Source organism: Eschrichtius robustus, chromosome 9, assembly GCF_028021215.1.
Source record: "Eschrichtius robustus isolate mEscRob2 chromosome 9, mEscRob2.pri, whole genome shotgun sequence".
Taxonomy (NCBI): domain Eukaryota; kingdom Metazoa; phylum Chordata; class Mammalia; order Artiodactyla; family Eschrichtiidae; genus Eschrichtius; species Eschrichtius robustus.
The window spans coordinates 35,396,039-35,415,326 of NC_090832.1; the positions used below are offsets into that span (position 1 = coordinate 35,396,039).

At 39.6% G+C, this 19,288-nt stretch overlaps 1 protein-coding gene across 2 annotated transcripts in view; it reads left to right on the plus strand.

Annotated features, from left to right (window-relative positions):
- Positions 1–18,284, plus strand: part of MTCL3 (MTCL family member 3) — a 40,674-nt gene extending 22,390 nt beyond the window's left edge. The window contains exons 5-7 of one of the 2 annotated variants that reach the window (XM_068551063.1): positions 10,237–10,308; positions 15,553–16,728; positions 18,159–18,284. In XM_068551063.1, coding sequence (XP_068407164.1) covers positions 10,237–10,308; positions 15,553–16,728; positions 18,159–18,269 — 1,359 coding nt within the window. In that variant the 3' untranslated portion in view covers positions 18,270–18,284. The remainder of the gene's footprint in view (positions 1–10,236; positions 10,309–15,552; positions 16,729–18,158) is intronic. The other variant, XM_068551064.1, reaches the window with a different exon arrangement.
- Positions 18,285–19,288: the final 1,004 nt, after the last annotated feature.

The following is a 19,288-nucleotide window of genomic DNA, read 5'->3' on the forward strand; positions in this document are numbered from 1 at the left end:
ACTAAATATCTAAATGTGTGATTGTGTAAAGAATAATTTTAAAGCACCTGTGTAATACCCACCCCTTAGCATCCTGTCATCTTTAATGGCACTTCAAACATATTTCTTACAAGATTCTAAAGTTGATACAAAAATGATGTTAATATCACTGCATTAATTAAGCAGAAGCTGGTCGATACACAATATAAAAACTGGACAAATCATTATTTTAACGTACAAATGCTGGCCGTGATTTTTTTCTTTGCCTTATTATAGAGAAAAGCCATAAGAAACTGCTTTCACTGCCCAGCCGTAATTTTCTAAATGCATTTTAATTACTAAATGCAGTGGTGCTTAGAGCTCAATTCATTAACTAGAGCAAATTAGAAGGGAATATAAATCTCCGCATTTGCTGATGACATTCATCGCTTAGTAAGCATACATTTACTGTGGAGCAAGTATCTAAGACATAAAATAATTTTTTAGTGATTATTACTTCAAAAGTCATTAACCAGGCTCTCAGGTTTAAAAAAAATAGTCTCAAATGAGAAAGCTTCCAGTCCTGTATCTATTCATTTGTGCAGGACTTTCTGAGGCCTTTTCTGGATATACCTATCCAAGTGTAATATGTGATATGAATATCAGAGAAGCACTCTTATCATGTTGCCTTTGCTTTTTTAAAACAAGGTGGTCTTGTTTGGGGATCAGTTTATTATTGATAATTTGGAAGACCTTCTAACAACCTACACCCTACTCCAATAGAGGATTTCTAAAATGATGTAAGAGATTCTAGTATCAGAAACTCTCTCACCAGTAGCCTTGAACCCTTTGAATATCTTCAAGTAGCTTAGAGAATACAGAGACTAATTCTGTCTAAGGAACCGGAGGTGTTTGGTCATATAGTATAAGGCACACAATGGAAGGCAGGCAATTATTGGGTCCAAACCTAACTTTTAAAAGGGCTGTTTTTTACAAAGATTTTATAAGCCCCAACTACTATAGTATTATCTCCAGTTTCCTCCCAATTTCATTTCCTCTAGTTCTATAGCAACCACATCCCATTAATGAGAGAAACCTTCATTTTTTTCCCTTCTGACATCACATGGTCCTTCAGACCTTTTGGATTTTCTGGAGTTAAGTTCAATATTTTGCTTTTCAAGTTTCTGGCTTACCTAAATTTCACTGTACTAATTATGGAAAGTGAGTTCCAATCTAACAACATTTAAGCACTAGTAACAAGCAGTATTCTAAGAAGAGAGCAGAAGAGATCTAAAATAATGATTGGCACCAAAGAATGACTTTTAAAAAGGAAGGACACTATGCAACTCTAGAGCCATTCAAAGCCATGTGGCCCTGAGGAGATAATCCTGACTCCCACATAGGCAAAAGTTCTAATGTTTTCTCTTTCATTGGTGGCTTGGTTTGATAGCATGCTCTACAAAATTCACGCATTAATATTCTTTAGCAATAAAGAATTTATACAACTCTGTAGTCAGTCTGACCTCTGCTGTGGATATCTGCATCAGCACAAAGGGAGAAGGATGAAGGAGCCAAGAAAAGGAAAATTCAGTGGATTCTTTTATTTTAAAAAAACCCTTTAAATAACAAAGAACATGATCCCAGCTATTTCAATTTGGCTTTGGTTCGAAGTAGAGCAGAAAACTAGCTTTTCCAGCTTTTAAAAGTGTTTACTTAGGCATTCACTGTAGGTAAGAAAAAATAAGTTTTGAAGCCTCATAACTCAGACGGGGCCTGGGCTTATGGGACAGAAGGAAAAGATAACCTTCTGGCAGAAGACGGTTGATTTATTCTTGCAGATGTGGGCCTCCACTTCCACGACACACACTTCTGTATGCCAGATACACCTCTCCATGTGTGACATGTACCTCTGTGATAATATTCAGAAGATAATATTCATCTTACCCAAGAATGAAAAATTCAGTTTTTATTTATTAGTATTTTCTGGGAACAAATCCCAGATTTAAACTGTTGATTAATTTTCTTCCCAAAATCTTCCAAAGTTGTTTCTTGGAATAGATTTATTAATGACAACTTTCTTTTCCTCTCTTCTCTATTCTATTCTTTTCTAAATTCTGGCCTTTTAAACTAACAATCAGTAGGAGTTTGGGAAATCTAGTCCTTAAAATGCAATTGAGAATTTTCTCAATACAGCTTTCTTTGATTTTTTTTATGTTTCAACTCTGTAAATTGACTTAATTAGGAAGTTTTGTAAAATTATTTTTCTTCCCTTGCCTAAGAAAACTATAGAAACAAAAGGACAAATAAAATTGACAGATATAAATTAGAAACCTAGATTGAGGGAAGCACTGTAACGATGTGTACATCACTTCTTCTGAAAAAGGAAGGATAAAAGCTAAGTTCAAATAGAAGAAGTACTTCAAAAATGTGCTGAGCCAGACCCTGTATTAAGCTTGACTGTTAGGATGAACTTTATTAGCATTTAAGTTGTATCACGCCTTCAGTGCTAATTAAACACCTTCTTCTATTAAAAGAAGCATCTTAAGAGAAGCATCTGCATTTTAGAACTGAAAGGTAAGCTTTTATGATAACTTATTTAAAGCTCAGTTTTATTAAAAAAATATTTTATGGAATCAAAATATTGACAAAAATAGGGGAAAAATAAAACACAAAGAAAGTACATTGACTTTCTTTTTTTCCTATGTTTTTTGATCCTCCCTTCAGCTCTTTTTCCTGGCCTTTTATGTATGTCTTTTGCTTTTCTGGGATTTGAATAAAGGATTCTTTTTAATAAATATCAACTGAATATTTTTCAAACTCAATGATGAAAAATATTTGGTAAATGTAATAGCTTTTTATGTGCAACAAACTATCACAAAAGTTAGTGGCATTAAACAGTCATTTATTTGCCTAATTCTTTTGCCCTCTGTATGGATTATTCTGGTCTCATTTGGGTCCCCAAATATATTTGTGGTTAGCTGACAATCAGTTGGGAGGCTCTACTTCTGGGAGTTGGCTGGCTGTTGGCTAGGACAATGGGAATAACTAGGCCATGTGACTCTTCTCATCCAGCAGGCTATCCCAGACTTGTCACATGGGGTGGGGGGGAGCATGTTTCCAAGAGAGAATGAGCAGAAATGTGCACGATCTCTTGAGGGTAGAGTCAGAACTAGCATGTCATCTTTCCTACCACATTTTACTCCTACTGTATTTTATTGGTCAAAGCGGGTCACAAGGCCAGCCCAGTTTGAAGAGGTGCAGAAAAAGACTCTGCCTCTTAATGGGGCACATTGTAAATGGACTATTTACTGGGAGGGGAAAAATACAGCCAGTTTTGTAAACGGTTTCACTGTGGAAAGCCTTTATCACTAATAAAGTCTTAAGTCTAATGTATAAGAGGCACTGGTAGGAACCCAAAGGTTAGGTTCCTTTATGCCCATAATTTCCAGATTATGTTTTGTAGATCCTTGGTGAATTATATTACATGGAAAGGAACTTAGTTCACCTAAGAATTATCACACTGATGTTTCCCCAAGGCTAGGGAAAGTGAAAGAGCATGGAGAGTCATTGACTTGGTTCCTTCCACGACTGAGAGCTAAGAAGAGGTCACTTAAGAATGCACTTTGGAGAAGAGTGTCTTGATCCGGGCTTGAGGGCAGAAAGAGAAGCAGAGGCTCTGTAGACTTCCAGGGCCAGGGACAGAAGAGAAACTGTTGGAGAGGTGCTGATGCGAAGAAGCCACAAAGGCAGATAGGCCATCAAAGAGTGTTGGTACCAAATATCCTTTACAAAATGGTTTTGAGACCTAGAATCTTAATTTATCACGCTGGGAAGGTGAATTGGTAAAAATCAAAAAAAGTATTAGAACAGAACAAAGGTGTATCATATGTCCCATTTTAAATACTTTTCAGCTCATACATTTTTTACTCTTTAGTCTTTTTGTTGAAAAGGTTGAGACACTTTGTTTTTCTAAGCTTTAAATGGAACTTTTAAAATGGACTTGTTTGTTTTAACCTACCAATTTCTTGGATCAGGATGCTTCAAAAACAAATCTAGGTAAAAAATAAGGTTGAAGTAGCTATTTTCTCATCCAACTGACATTGTCAGAGTAACTACTTTGTGCCAGGTATATTTCTAAGAGCCAGAGCTATCACAGAACGTTACAAAGGTCCTGCATGGGTGGAGCTCACATTCCAGAATGAGACAGACATGAAACAGATACACAAGTCAGAGGGTGAGAGGAGGTCTGGAGAAAAGTGAAGCGGGGTTAGGAAGACAAGGAGTGTGTGGAGCAAGAGAGTAGAGGAGGTATTTTGTAGGGACTTTTACCTGTTTTTTTATACAGAGTGGTCTGGGAAGGTCTCTCTAATTAGGGACCCTGAATGAGCTGTGGGAGTGGGTGGTGAGAGTGTATGAAGGAAGAGTGTTGCAGGCAGAGGAAAGGCCCCATCTGGAGCATGCTTGGCATGTTTGAGGAACCACAGGGATGTTGGTGACACTGGAGCCGGGAAAGCAGAGGAGGGGTGAGGTGGGGATGAGGTTGGAGAGCTTGTTTGGGGTGGGGGGCAGGGCTGACCACATAGAGCAGGCTTGTGGTTCAGAGCCAGCTGTACATTTTACCCACTGTGGGAGCTTGGAAAAAATTCCTGAGTCCAACCCCAGAATCTATTGAAATTTGTCTGGGTTGAAGCCTGGTCATGTCTTTTTAAAATGTTACCAGGACAAATCCAGTGTGTAGTCAAGGTCTCCTGTGCCTTAGTAAAGCATGGCTCTGACTGAGCGAGATGGAAAACCACTGGAAGGTTTGCCAGAGAAGAGTAACAAGACCTGATCATCCTAGCATGCCTCCTTCACCCACGTTCCCTTTGCTCCTCAAGATCATGTCTTGTATAAAGCTTGGGACCCTGCCTCATACGTTTAGGGGAGAGGGTGGAGAATGTGGTCATGGGCAAGATCTCTGGGTGCTCTTACCTGCCCCTCCTCTGCCAGGTGTCAAGGATGTAACACAAGGCAAGGAGGAGGACTTCTAGGGAGAAGAGCCTCTCCTGTTCCCTTTCAAAATGGGTTGCTATAACAAAATCCCACCGACTGGTTGGCTTATAAACAACAGAAATTTATTTCTCAGTTTGTGAAGTCCCAGCTCAGCATGCCAGCATGGCCAAGTGAGAGCCCTCTTCCAGGTCACAAACTTGTATACTCATATGGCGGAAGAGGCTCGAGAGCTCCGTGGGGTCTCTTTTAAAAGGGCGCTAATCCCATTCTTAAGGGCTCCACTCTCATGATCTAAGCACCTCCCAAAGGTCCTACCTCCTGTTACCACCATCTTAGGCATTAGGATTTCAACATATTAATTTTGAGGAGACACAAACATTCATACGGTAGCAGAGACAGAGTTCCTGGCTCTTTCAGTTTACCTCCAGCCTTCAGTCAGAAATCCCCATGCCTCACTTCCAATGTCACCCTGAAGTCACAAGCATTCACAGGATGACTGTGAGAACCAGTGAGTGTATATGTCACTTCTGCTGACTTCTGTGTTGACAACAGAAAAATACATTGCTCGTGTGTAATATATGTAAACTAGTGCCTCAAACCCATGCAGCTATGATGTAATAGCATACAGAAGGATATGCCCAGAAATAATATAACCCTCTACTTTACTTCTTTTGGAGTAGCAGTGGGATGTAATTGTTCAGAGCAAAAGCTGTGAAGCTGGATAACTTACATCCTGGCTCTAACACTTGCTAGCTAAGTGGTTTATCCTTTGTGTGCTTTGGATAATGGTGGCAAACTCCTAAGACTGGTAAGATTAAATGAATGGATACATATTAAGTACTTAGGGAAGTACATGGCACACATTTAGTGCTCCATAAATCCTATATTAATACAGTTACAGTTTCCTTCTTGATTTAATCACTGTACAAATGGATCCCTCTTTAATTTTATTAAAAACATAGGAGAGGGGCTTCCCTGGTGGCGCAGTGGTTGAGAATCTGCCTGCCAATGCAGGGGACACGGGTTCGAGCCCTGGTCTGGGAAGATCCCACATGCCGCGGAGCAACTAGGCCCGTGAGCCACAGCTACTGAGCCTGCGCGTCTGGAGCCTGTGCCCCGCAACAAGAGAGGCCGCGATAGTGAGGGGCCCGCGCACCGCGATGAAGAGTGGCCCCCGCTTGCCGCAACTGGAGAAAGCCCTCGCACAGAAACGAAGACCCAACACAGCCATAATAAATAAATAAATAGATATATTGAAAAACGAAAAACAAAAACATAGGAGATTTTTGTACAAATAATATGTATAAAAATAACATTTTAGGTTCGTCTCTGTTGTTTAATTGCGAAAAACACAAAGAGATCACATATTAAGAAGTGTACCAAATTTTAATCGAGGAAGAAAGTCAGTCTCAAAACATTTTAGAACACAAATCCAATTTATATAATTGCTGTGCAAACAATTTTTGGTAAAACTCTAATTCCTGGCCTTCACGTGGATAAAAAGAACAGCAGTCTCTTTTGGATAGCTGAGGATGGGAATGCAAAGGATTAAGATGTGGACAAGTCATGTTTTCAACATATTTATCTAGAGAGCCACCTGAAGTGCCTACTTTGAGAACAAAGATGAAAATGTGAGATTTAGTTCTAGCCTCCTATACTGGTCCCCTTATAGAGGTTCCTAGATTTAGTGCATGAACGTGGGATGGGATGATTGGGGGGAGGTGACAAAATTTTATCCTCATGGGAAAGAGACGGTTTAGACTTACCTTATTTCTCCAGCTTTCTCTTCCCAAATGAATCTCTCATCTTTGTTTCATTGGAGTCAGAAAGTTAATAAAAACTTACAGGAATACGAAAAGATGATTAAATATTTATTGAAAATTTAAATGTGATACTTAAAGGTACAGGTAGTCCTGGGGGTTCCTTAAAGGCAATATATTTTTATTTAGGGGGAAACCTTCTCTCAGAGCTTTACTTGAGTTTGACATACCACTTGAGTGATGTTTAAATAAAAGTAAAATAGAAAATGCCTCTTAAGAAAGGATGGCCTAGTTTCAGCATTTCTCCTGTATTAATTTAGAGGGCTCATTTTAACGTTGCCCACAGGAGAAAATCTAAATTTCTCATCTCCGCAAGCTGACCTCGGTCCCTGAAGCGTCTTCTTCTACCTCGTCTCTATAGTGTCTCTGTCTCCATTCATCTGTAAGGCACGCTTATTCCTCCACACCTTTGCCCTTGCTGTTTACTTGGTTTTATTTCTATTGAAATGTTGCACATCCTTCAAAGGTCAGCGCTCTTGGATGATTTTCTCTGATTTCTCCACATCTGGAATCATAGCTGTTTCTTTGCTTTCTCAATCGTTTGTTTGTTCTTTATTCATAAATGCAGTTAATTCTGTCTACTGTTTTAACTAATTATCTGCATTCTTTTTACCGTCATAAACAGTTAGCTCTTTGGGAGGAGAGTAAAATATTTCTCATATTTGTATAACCGTACTGTACCGTATATATGCCAGAACTCAACAATATATATGGAATGAATGAAAAACAAAAACCCCCCAAAAAGTTCTCAGAACCAGAGCATACTTCCCCTCATTTCACTTGCACGTCATCCCTTTACCTCATGGTCATTTGGATTGCCACCTTTGTGTCTTTGTATTTCTTCTATGACAATATGATTATGGATACTCCTTTAATAATTAAATTTAACTAATCTAATTTAATCATTATGATTTAATTATTTAATTATTCTAATTAATTGGATAATTAAATTTAGTAAATTAATAATTTAGTAATTAAACCTCTTAATACTTCTAATTGACCTTAGGACAATAATTTGACTTGATGAGGTAAAATCCAAACTTTATTCAATGTCCTTCAAGATCTGATAGTAAATCCCATGTCGCCCTCTCCTCACACTTTGTTACAGCCATCCCAAATATCTTTGTGTTCCAGGAATGGTCTTTCTCCATGGAATGCTTTGTTCTTCCCTTCGCCCTCCTCTCCATCTTCAGCTGTGTTAGTCCTCATCTACCAGATTCAAGATAAGCTGTTACTTCTTTCTGGAAATCATCTCTAGTTCCCCATACCATCTCCAGCCCTAGACTGGATTAAGCCTTTCTTCTTTGTTTTCTAGTAAATAATAAAAGATCAGAAAGACTGGGGTCAAGATCTGATTTTGCTACTTACCAAGCAGTGACTTTAGACCACTGCTTCTCACAGTTTATCATGCATCAGAATCACCTGGAGAGCTGGTTAAATTGTGGCTCACTGGGCCCCATCTCCAGAGTTTCTGATTCAGTAGTTCTGGGATGGGTCCCGAGAATTTGCATTTATCACAAGTTACCAAGTGACACTGATGATGTTGTTCTGGGGATCGTACTTTGAGAACCACTGCTTTAAATAATCTAGTTAACCTCTTTAAGCTTTAGCGTTACCATCTGCAAAATGAGACTAAAGGGGTGTTTTAAGAATTAGTTGGGGTAATGTATATAAAGTGTTTGACATGACTTAGTCCTCAGTCAGTGCCAGTTAATATTGCTTCTGCATTATCATTGCTTTCATCGCACTGCATTAAATTGCAGACTGAACTGACCATTTGCCAAGTAAATCAAGAACCTCATAATGAGCAGAGACTGTGCTGTTTTTATTATGGTACCTTATGAAGTGCATTAGTAAGTGCTAAATAAACATATAATGGAGTAAATTCAAAGTAAGAGCATTCCATAAATATTTAACAAAATAAACTCAGGTGGTTCTTTGTAGGTAGCCCCTCTACAGAATGTTCCAGGATTCCCTAGTTCAGCTCACTGTATTCTTGGTTTTCTTGAGACTGTTTTTGCTGCTTGGTTCCTAAATCACTTTTGGTTATGGTGAATCAGTCCCCACAGCTTCTGTTTCTAAGAAAATTATACAAGCAACATGGAGAATGTCTGTGAACTAGAAATGAATAACCACGTAGACTATTCATTTGGCTCTGTAGTTTCCTTTTTATACTGAATGAAAGCAGTTGCAGCATGAACGTATGCCAGCATTTAACACTGGAACTGGGTTAGAAATTAACATGTGAAGAATTTAATTTGCAGTTCTTGGCAAATTCATGAAGCCTGCTCTTGAGAGAAACCGTGCCTCCTTTTACTGTCAGCCTGTACCGCCATCCTCCTCTTTGACCTCAGAATCTCATATTTCATATTCACTCCTTAGTTCAGCGAATATTTTTTTCAACATCTGCTGTGTGGCAACTATTATTCTCATGGTGGTGATGCCACACTAGGACAAAGTCGCTTCTTTACAGAACCTAAAGCATGTCATTTGCCAACTTGTACTTTGTTTGCATCCCTGTCTCCCACGCTAAATTGTGAGCTTACTAATGGTAGGTACATTATTTAATTGTGTATCCAGCTCAGTATTTGGTACATGGTAGATATTCATGCATACAGTTACTATTCATACAGAGGAACTTTATTTTAATGGTGATGAGAAATGGAACTGAGCACCAGAGATCAATACTGCTGGTCCATGAAAGGATTTGACACTAGATGTGTATTTTTTGACCTACAAAGTGTTATTTGTTTGAATTTCAATTAGAGCCAGCCAATAAAATGGGGGAGATTTTACATAACAATCCAGATCTCCTGCTTCTTTTGAAAAAGCCTACATTCCTAATTCCCTCTCAGCCGGCTCCTTTAGATGGAGCATGCCATCTCCATTTTACTATAACCCCTACTATTCCCTACTGTATTACATGTGTGTGGAAGGTTGTATATGAACATGTGTATTATGTTTGTCTACATGCATGTGTGGTGAGGAAAGAATGAAATTCTTCAAATTCTACATAAATCCACTGAAAGTTTGTCTTTATAAGCTTATAACAACCTAAGTCCAACTGCAAATAATACCATATTCCTTTTTTTTTCTTTAATGATGTAGAATGCTAACAAGGATTTCTTTCATTTGAATAATATAATATATTGAGTTATCGATCTAAATTTTCTCCAAATTGCTTTTCTGCATTTTTATAGTAGGTTTCCTGTATTTCTCAAATCAACTTGATAATTGTCAGCTACTCTTCTATTGTGATATATATCCCCTTCCAGAGTAAAATGTATCTAAATCTATCTGGTTTGGGTTTTTTTCCCTCCCTTATGGCTATTAAACTAACACTTTTCATTTGGCTTGGTTTTTTCATTTGGCTTGGTTTTATCATAGGAAATTAGGACACTTAAAAAGATAAAATTGAATTAAAATTTTAGTTTACCACACTAAATCTATTCATGCTTTATTTCAGCTATCTTTAAAGAGAAGAGGAAGCAAAGATTTGCCAAAATCTGAAAAGAAGGCTCAACAGACTCCCACAGAGGTATGTGGAAATAAAATTTCAGCTAGTACATCAAACATCTCTAAATGTATATAATAATAAGCTACATCTATAAGTAGACATAGTAACCAGATACACTCGTGTAAAACAGAGTTAAATTATGCATATCAATTATGTAGCTGTAGATGCAGGAGACAATATAAAGCATTCAGTATCTTTTCTTTAAAAGCTAGCACTAACATCCCTGTTATTACTGCTTTTGCATTGTAAGCACACAGCAGAATGTCATTAGTACTTTATGTGTTGCTACATTTAAGAACTGTACCCATGGTGCTAATCTTGTTCACTCATAATTAATAAGGACAGTAGAATAGCTATTCCTATAGTATCAGGAGAGAGTAAAGAAAGGAATGTTGTAGGAAGGGTGGCAGAGGGGAGAGAGAGACTCCTGATGGCTTTGGAGAGTCCTAGAATGAAGTAGTTCTCTCTACCAATGACTGGGGAAGCAAAAGAAAGGAAATTAAGGAATAAAAATAAAACTTAAAACATGTCTTCAACATGGGCTTGTTAAGAAACTTAGAAACACAGCCACAGTAAAGACTAGGTCTACTTTTAGGGTGAGCAGAGATGCTGGTGGATGTAATAAAGGAGATTTTAAAACAGAAGAGGAACTATTTAGGGACAGCTATGATATTATGGCTCGTTAAAAATACTTGGCTAGATATTGATTTTTAAATGTGTAAGTTGGGATCTATAGGACTGTAGCATATGTACTTTTTTTTATTCTTACAAGGGGTTTTCTCATTAGATAATAATTTTAACTAAAGCAATACTTAAATATTCAAAATTTGAAAAAGTTGATCTCACTTTTTTAAAAGCATAACATATTAATTGTTAATTTTCCTCTTCCTCACTCTCCCTGCTCTGTCCTTGGTTTTTCCCCTGGTGCTGGACATGAACATTTATCGGCCTCGGCAGTTCTAGAATCCCAGAGTCTCCTACCAAAATCATCTCCTTTTTGCACCTTTCTCATCATCCCCTTAATAAGTTCATATATGCTCTGTCACCACAACTCTCCCACTGTGTCTTTGCCATAATTTTATGCATCAGTTCTCTTCCCCACCTCACTGAGGGAGAGGTGCTATATGCTCCCCGTTCTAAAACTCTTAAGTCAGCTTTAATCAACAGTTTATTTTTTTTAACTCATGTTTGTCCTATTCTTATACTTCCCATGGTAAAGCTTATTTATTTTTTTCAACAACATTCTCTAATCCAGGAATTCTTAACTGTTTGTTCCTGGCTCTGTGGACCCCCACTCCATGTGCACAGGGGCACTTTTCTGCAAAAGACATATGCAGCTTTCATCAACTTCCCAGTGGGACCTGGGACCTTACAACAGTCAAGACATGTTGCAATCCACCAGTTTTTATTTCACGCACATAAATGTACTGGGAAATTTACAAGGACGCTATTATGGCCTTTGAAGTCCCTGCTATCATTTCCAATTCATTTATTTTCAGAGGTTATTACCTGTCTTTTTTCAAAAACCCACCCCAGAAGATTGATCGGCCTGTCTCAGATGGGAGATCTCAATTATAAAATAGTCCATAGATGATTCTATTGCTCAGTCAAGGTTGAGGACCATTGAGTCACATACTTATGTTAGGGCAAGCATCCCATATTGTTGTAATTCATATTTACATATTCATCTCCCGTACTTAGCCAGGGCATATTGTAGGCAGGGGCTATCTTATTCAGCTTGCACTCATCAGTGTCTAGTGTCTGGCACTCTGCAGCGGGATCAATATGCGCTTTTGAATACTCCCATGTCCCCCTTTTCTAGATGAGCCATATGAAATTGCCAACATGCTGCTGGTTCTGACCTACACAAATGGCAATTTCATATGGTTCAACCTGCTATTATTTATATAGCTTTTTATTTCATTTTGTTCAGTTTCTTCTATGTATTCCTCACATGTTCCTCCAGCAGCACAGTGACTTTATATACTGAGAAATGGTATTGCATAGCAGTTAAAAACAGTAACTTTAGGGTCAGGTTGCCTACATGGAAATCTCTGCCACATACCAGCTGCATGGCCTTAGACAAGTTGTTTCCTTATCCTTAAAATGGGGTCATAATAGAGAGTTGTACAGATTAAATGAGTTAATGTAATGTATGTAATTTATCAGAGTGCAACTTAGCTTCCAGTAGTGGCTAGGTTAAAGCCAAGCTCAGTTCACTTCTTTGGGCCCTCATCATCTTTATGTTCCCCTTCCTCTTATGTCATCTGTATCTTCTTAAGACTGAGTCTTTAACATACACAAAAATAAGAGACAGCTTGCTTCACATCTTAAAGCATTGTAATGTTTCTTGACTGGCATTCACTGTGAAAAACAGGAGCAAGCGTTTCTGATCAGTTACATTTCAACCAGGCACTTTCCATACAATCTCTGATTTTAATGATTTCACATTTATATATGGGATTTCCCTGCCCAGTTCCAAACAGAGCCTACAATAGTTAGGTTATAGGATGAGGATGCAAGGCACATTGGCATACAGGATTCTTAAACTTTTGTCATTGCAGAAACTACCATACTTGGTATCTTGAAAAGACTTCTCTTAAAATAAATAAACTAATTATCATGCCCATCATTCCCCTTCCTTCATCATGACTTTGTTACATGCAATATATGTCCAACTCTTAAAATACTTTTCATGTTTTCATCCCTTTGGGCAGGAGAGCTTACACGTACACAAATCAAATATCCTCCTCTTTTATATTTGCTTTACATAGTCCAGCGAAGTGTTATTCTGTTCCAGTCTGTGATTTATATCACATCCATTGCTGTTTTGGTTAGATTCAAAGTGCAGTATTATAACATTTTTTTTTCTTACTAGCAAATAAAGGCCTTGCCTTGCAATCAAGGGCTTTGATAGAACATGCAGCCCAGCTAGCTTCCCAATCTCACCTGCTCTACTTCCCAACAGAGCCTAGTCTAGATAAAAGCATGTTTGATATGCATATTGTTGGTCAACTTTCTATTCAAACATTATTTCTAATTCTGGCTTTAATGACCTTTGACTCTCCTGCTCCCTGCTCCAACTTTTAATCATTTCTTCTCAGTCTCCCTTTCTTTTTTTCTCCTCTTTGATTGCCTCTGAAGCCATTGCAATATCTTCAACCATCACCTCTATGCATCTCATCCTCATGTCCTCCCCTCTGGGCCTGAGCTGTCCTCTAGGTCCAGCGCTGTAATCTTGGTAATCTGGGGCCTGAGATTCCACATGCCTGTTGATAGATGTTTCCACTGGGTATCCCTCCACCGACACACCTCAAAGGCAGCATTTTAATGTACTTAAATCCATATTCTTCCCATAAAACTTGATCCTCTTTGTTGAGTCTCTGTCCCTATTATTGGCAACACAGTCCATCAAGACACCCAAGCTCAAAACATTGGGGTTATGTTTGACTCTTCTGCTGATGTGATGTTAGACATTGTAATACGTCCTTGGTTTCATCCTCACTGAATTAGTTCAGGGGCCCGAACACATAGTCTCTTGCAGGGCAGCTTCATTCTTCCCTTGTGAAATGGATTCTCACATCGAATCTTTCTGTGACATATATTCTTATCCTTCTTTTTCACTATGCTCCTGGAGTTCTCTCAGTTCTCTGTGCTTCTCTCTTTTCTTCTAAACCCCTTCTAAAGGGAAGCATACAAGCCAGCACATCTGATTTTGTTATTTTACCTCATTGCCCTACTTTTTTCCTCTCATGCGTCTTTTCACACAACATGTGCGGTGGAAAAAATATGATTTTTGGAATCAGTCTGAATACAGATGTGCTCTGTCACATCAATTTGCGCTCTACCATGTAGCTGCCTTATCTGCAAAGTAGACATAGTATATCATCTTCCTCGTGGGGCTGATATGAGGATATAATGATATAAGGAATGTGTTATTCAGGCTCTGCACACTCAGCAACTCTCATACTAATTCTTATTAGTGGATGGGAGCAGTAGGAGCCCAGTGCCCTGCTCTGCATCTCTTCTCTCGCAAAAGCTCTGGGCCATATTTACTGAGCATCTCTGGCAGGAGCTCACTATTCCCCTCACCTTCACCATCAGTGGTTGCTACTTTTTTACCAGAATTCATCTCAAACACAGCTGACTCAGTTCTGGAAAAGAAAGGCATTTTTACTCCTTCCCATTTTTTAAAATGAGGAAGCCAAAGTCCACAGAAGTTACATGGTATGCCCAAAGTGCATACTTAAAAGAGAGTTTTGGGAAATTGTCCTTGGGAAATATGTCCTTGGACATAATAATGTGTTTTTATATTAGCTCTCTGAGAAAGAGTTGATTTCCATTTTTCTGTTTGCAGTTTTCCATTTAGTTAATGATTAGGGTTTGAAGGTTGTCCTAAGAATGTGTGAGAAGAACTTCTACAGGGTCTACTCCATCATCCTTTTACCAGGCAGAACTAGTTCTATCCATTTCAGACTGATGGAAATAAATCCAATTTTAAAAGTGATCTAGATGGAACACTTACCAATTTCTTCTTGGATGGACCATTCCAGTGTTAAACTTTCCCTACTTTAAAGCCCTTTCAAAACAATTCTCCCTTGAATAAAGATGGAGGACAGATTACTTGCTGTATGACCGAGTGATCATGTGCCAAACTAAGCTTTAGTGTCAGAACTGAATTCCAATTTCATCTTTGTCCTTTGCCACTTATGAGCTATGTAACCTTGAACAAGCTATTGAACATCTTTAAACTAGGAATTTTAATACCTACTCATAAGCTTACTCTGCACGTTAAATTAGGTCATACATGTGAAGAACTTTACAGTATCTGGCTGAGAGTCAGAGCTCAATAAATGGCAGTGAATACTTATTAAGCACATGCTCCTTCCAGGGAAGAGGTTTCATATTTACTACAGTCAGGGGAACTCAAAGCATGAGAAAAACAAAACAAACAAAATGAACAGTGTTGAAAATGACAGCCAAACAGTTATCTGCAGTGAGAACGTATAATTCTCTGAATAGTGATGACCACAGTTTTTCTCTTTTTATATTCCCTTCTCTTTTTGTTTCCAGGATGTAATATTGTCCTAATCTTTTCTCTGCCAAAGAATTTAAATGATTTGGAAAAATTGTACAGCATCTACTTCTCTGTCTCTCTGTCTCATTAAATCTTATTTACAAGAAAAAGGGGTTATTTTTGCAGGTGGTCTTATTTACATAAAAATGATCTCCTGTCCGCTTCCCTTTTTTTTTTCCCCAAATGAGGAGGACAAAGAAGATCTGAAATGCCAGCTGCAGTTCGTGAAGGAAGAAGCTGCTTTGATGAGAAAGAAAATGGCCAAGATTGATAAGGAAAAGGACAGATTCGAACACGAGCTCCAGAAGTACAGATCCTTTTATGGGGATCTGGACAGTCCTCTGCCTAAAGGAGAAGCCGGGGGGCCTCCCAGCACCAGAGAGGCTGAGCTCAAGCTGCGGCTGAGGCTGGTGGAGGAAGAAGCCAACATCCTGGGCAGAAAAATCGTCGAACTGGAGGTGGAGAACAGAGGCCTGAAGGCGGAACTGGACGACCTGAAGGGCGACGACTTTAACGGCTCGGCCAACCCCCTCCTGAGGGAGCAGAGCGAATCCCTGTCGGAGCTGCGGCAGCACCTGCAGCTGGTGGAAGACGAGACGGAGCTGCTGCGGAGGAACGTGGCCGACCTGGAGGAGCAGAACAAGCGCATCACGGCGGAGCTCAACAAGTACAAGTACAAGTCGGGTGGCCACGAGAGCGCGCGGCACCACGACAGCGCCAAGACCGAGGCCCTGCAGGAGGAGCTGAAGGCGGCTCGCCTGCAGATCAACGAGCTCAGCGGCAAGGTTATGCAGCTGCAGTACGAGAACCGCGTGCTCATGTCCAACATGCAGCGCTACGACCTGGCCTCGCACCTGGGCATCCGCGGCAGCCCCCGCGACAGCGACGCCGAGAGCGATGCGGGCAAGAAGGAGAGCGACGACGACTCGCGGCCGCCGCACCGCAAGCGCGAAGGGCCCATCGGCGGCGAGAGCGACTCGGAGGAGGTGCGCAACATCCGCTGCCTCACGCCCACCCGCTCCTTCTACCCGGCGCCCGGGCCCTGGCCCAAGAGCTTCTCTGACCGGCAGCAGATGAAGGACATCCGCTCGGAGGCCGAGCGCCTGGGCAAGACCATCGACCGGCTCATCGCCGACACCAGCACCATCATCACCGAGGCGCGCATCTACGTGGCCAACGGGGACCTGTTCGGCCTGATGGACGAGGAGGACGATGGCAGCCGCATCCGCGAGCACGAGCTGCTCTACCGCATCAACGCGCAGATGAAGGCCTTCCGCAAGGAGCTGCAGACCTTCATCGACCGCCTCGAGGTGCCCAAGTCCGCGGACGACGCCGGCGCCGAGGAGCCCATATCCGTGAGTCAGGTACAGTTCTGCCTATTGCGAGCCACGGCGATGGCGAGGCTGGTCCGCGGAGCCGCGGCCCCTGGAGGGGCGACTCCGCGCACCGACCTCCAAGCCCCGCTTTAGGGAAGTCCCAGCTCAGAGCCTCTCTGGGCTTGGAAGCCCCATGGCGCACTTGTTCTTTCACACTGTCCTTCTTCAGGCCTGAGGTTTTCGTAATCCAATCACTTAGTAACTATTCTCCCTCTGTTTTGCTTAAAAGGGAAATTTACCCGCCTCCCCCTCTCCCCATTCCCCCACCCCCAGTTTTTGTGTAAAGATGAAAGGATTTCTAAAATATATTATTATTGAAGGTCGACATTTTCAATATTACTCTACTGATTCTAATAGATTGAGCTGCAAGAAGATTCCGAATAGAAATCTTCAATTGCTGATAGGTGGTTTTCGAGCCGAGATTCAAATTAAGCTTAAAATATTTTCAAATCACTAAATGACCAGGATTGATGCATAACGCCTGGAAAGAATGTAGAAACCAGAGGTAAAGAGAGATGGTATTGTGTCTGGATCTCTACCAAGAGGAGCAAATAGGAGCCGCTGATGTACCTGCCACACATCGAAGTAACATGATCTTTATTTCTAGAGAAAATCACTGTCTGCTCTATAACGGAGAATCTCAGGACTGGGGAAGGAGTGTTATACCTTAGCTTTAAGGCAACACTAATTCAGAGAAATAGTAATAACTATTCCCGAACAGGGAAAACCAGCATTTTTCCTTCATCCTAATTGTAGAGGCACACCCGATGAGTTGGACTGATCTGCTCTAGCCAGGTATGGTGGCCAAAGACTGATGCATTTTGTCAGGGTTAAGCACGGAAGAGAGTTTAACAGGCAGTGCTACTCCTCTAGCAAGGCTGGTATCTTGTATCCATTGGAGAACCCACGGAAGAACAACAGCATGCATGGCTTTTAAGACACGCAAGAGGGTTAAACTTAAAAATCAGTTTATACACAGAAGCATGATATTAGATTAACTGCCTGTTAGTCACAACTAGAAAAATTGCAACCCCATCGCTTATTTATCTTGCATGCTGCTTTGCTTTGCTATTTAAAAAAAAAAAAACTTTTATAATAAAACTTGTTGAATTTCGAAATGTTAAAGATTTTTTTCCTCTATGTATTATATCACATAGTTGGTTTTTAATTTCCTAGTTTCAGATTTTTGAATACTTTGAGCATGTGGTTTTTCAATTATACTCTCAGGGTGAAGAGATAGAAATCAGAGTGAGAGAAAGTACTGTACATAATAGTAGGTTTTCAGACTTTGTAAATATATATAAGGGAGGGTTCTCTATCGTAAGTTGAATGAATGCTTAGATTAGTTGATATAAACTTAAGTTTTAAAAATTATTATTAATGAATTCTTCTTTTTGTCTTTGCATTTACCTTCCCAGATGTTCCAGCCTATCATTTTACTTATTCTCATTCTTGTATTATTTTCATCACTTTCTTACACAACAATATTTAAACTTGTCTTCCTTTTTACACTGTTTTTTGTACTGTAAATCTTTCATCATTTACCATTCATTGTAGTATTTTCAGTTTGTTTGTTTTGTTCACCCTTCAAGACAAGAAGTAAAAGAAGTATAATTTCTGTAGTAACCAATGCTATAAAAACACTGAAGACTGCTTATTTCTTTAAAAAGACACATCTTACCACTACTAAATTCAATAAGAAGCCTGAGCATTAAATGTTTCAGGTAAGGGAGTAAGTATGACTTCTCTTTTTATAAATCATTTTAATTTTTACTTCTTTCTTTTACATCTTGATTTGCACTCTTCTTAAATCACTGTAAGAATTACTGTAAAAATTGCCTAGGTCTCTCAGTTGTTTCTCAGTATTTGACTATTATGATAATTCAAAAGCTGGACATTCACAAGTTGGTCGCATCTTAGAAAATATATAGATTTATAAAGTACTTTTGCTAGGTTGCATCAGACTAACAACATAATTTTGATAACCAGTAAATATCAATGAAAATTATGGTGAACAAATGAAATGTGACCATCATGGGAACTAAACTATTTATTGTGATACTGATGGTGTTCTGTCTAAAAAGATGTGTTTGGAAGCATGAGAGTGGATTAGGCCTTAGTTCATTGAGAAAGTAATTATCTTCATCCTACTAGATTTGATCAGCTTCAACCATTCCAACCAAACCAACCATTTCTGCATTTACCTGTTATACTTGGAGCCATATATTGCTAATCAAGTTTTTTGCCTGGAGTCCTGTCCTCTATGATAGGTTACCACACAGAACTGCTTCTGGAGCAGAAAATATGCTAGAAATACAGTATATTAAATATTCTGAGTAGGGAAAAGAATAGTCATTCTGTAGAATTTCATTAAATCACAGTCCAAAGCCAGTAGCATAGTTCCAGTGGGAGTTGCTCTCAACAACCTCAACATTACCCTTTCTCCTCCTACCTAAAGTGGCCTGGATAGGTTTCCTGTACCCAAAAGGTCCTATTCTGTCCACCTCATTGGCAATTTACAGAGTGGAAAGCTGGACTGCACTACTGC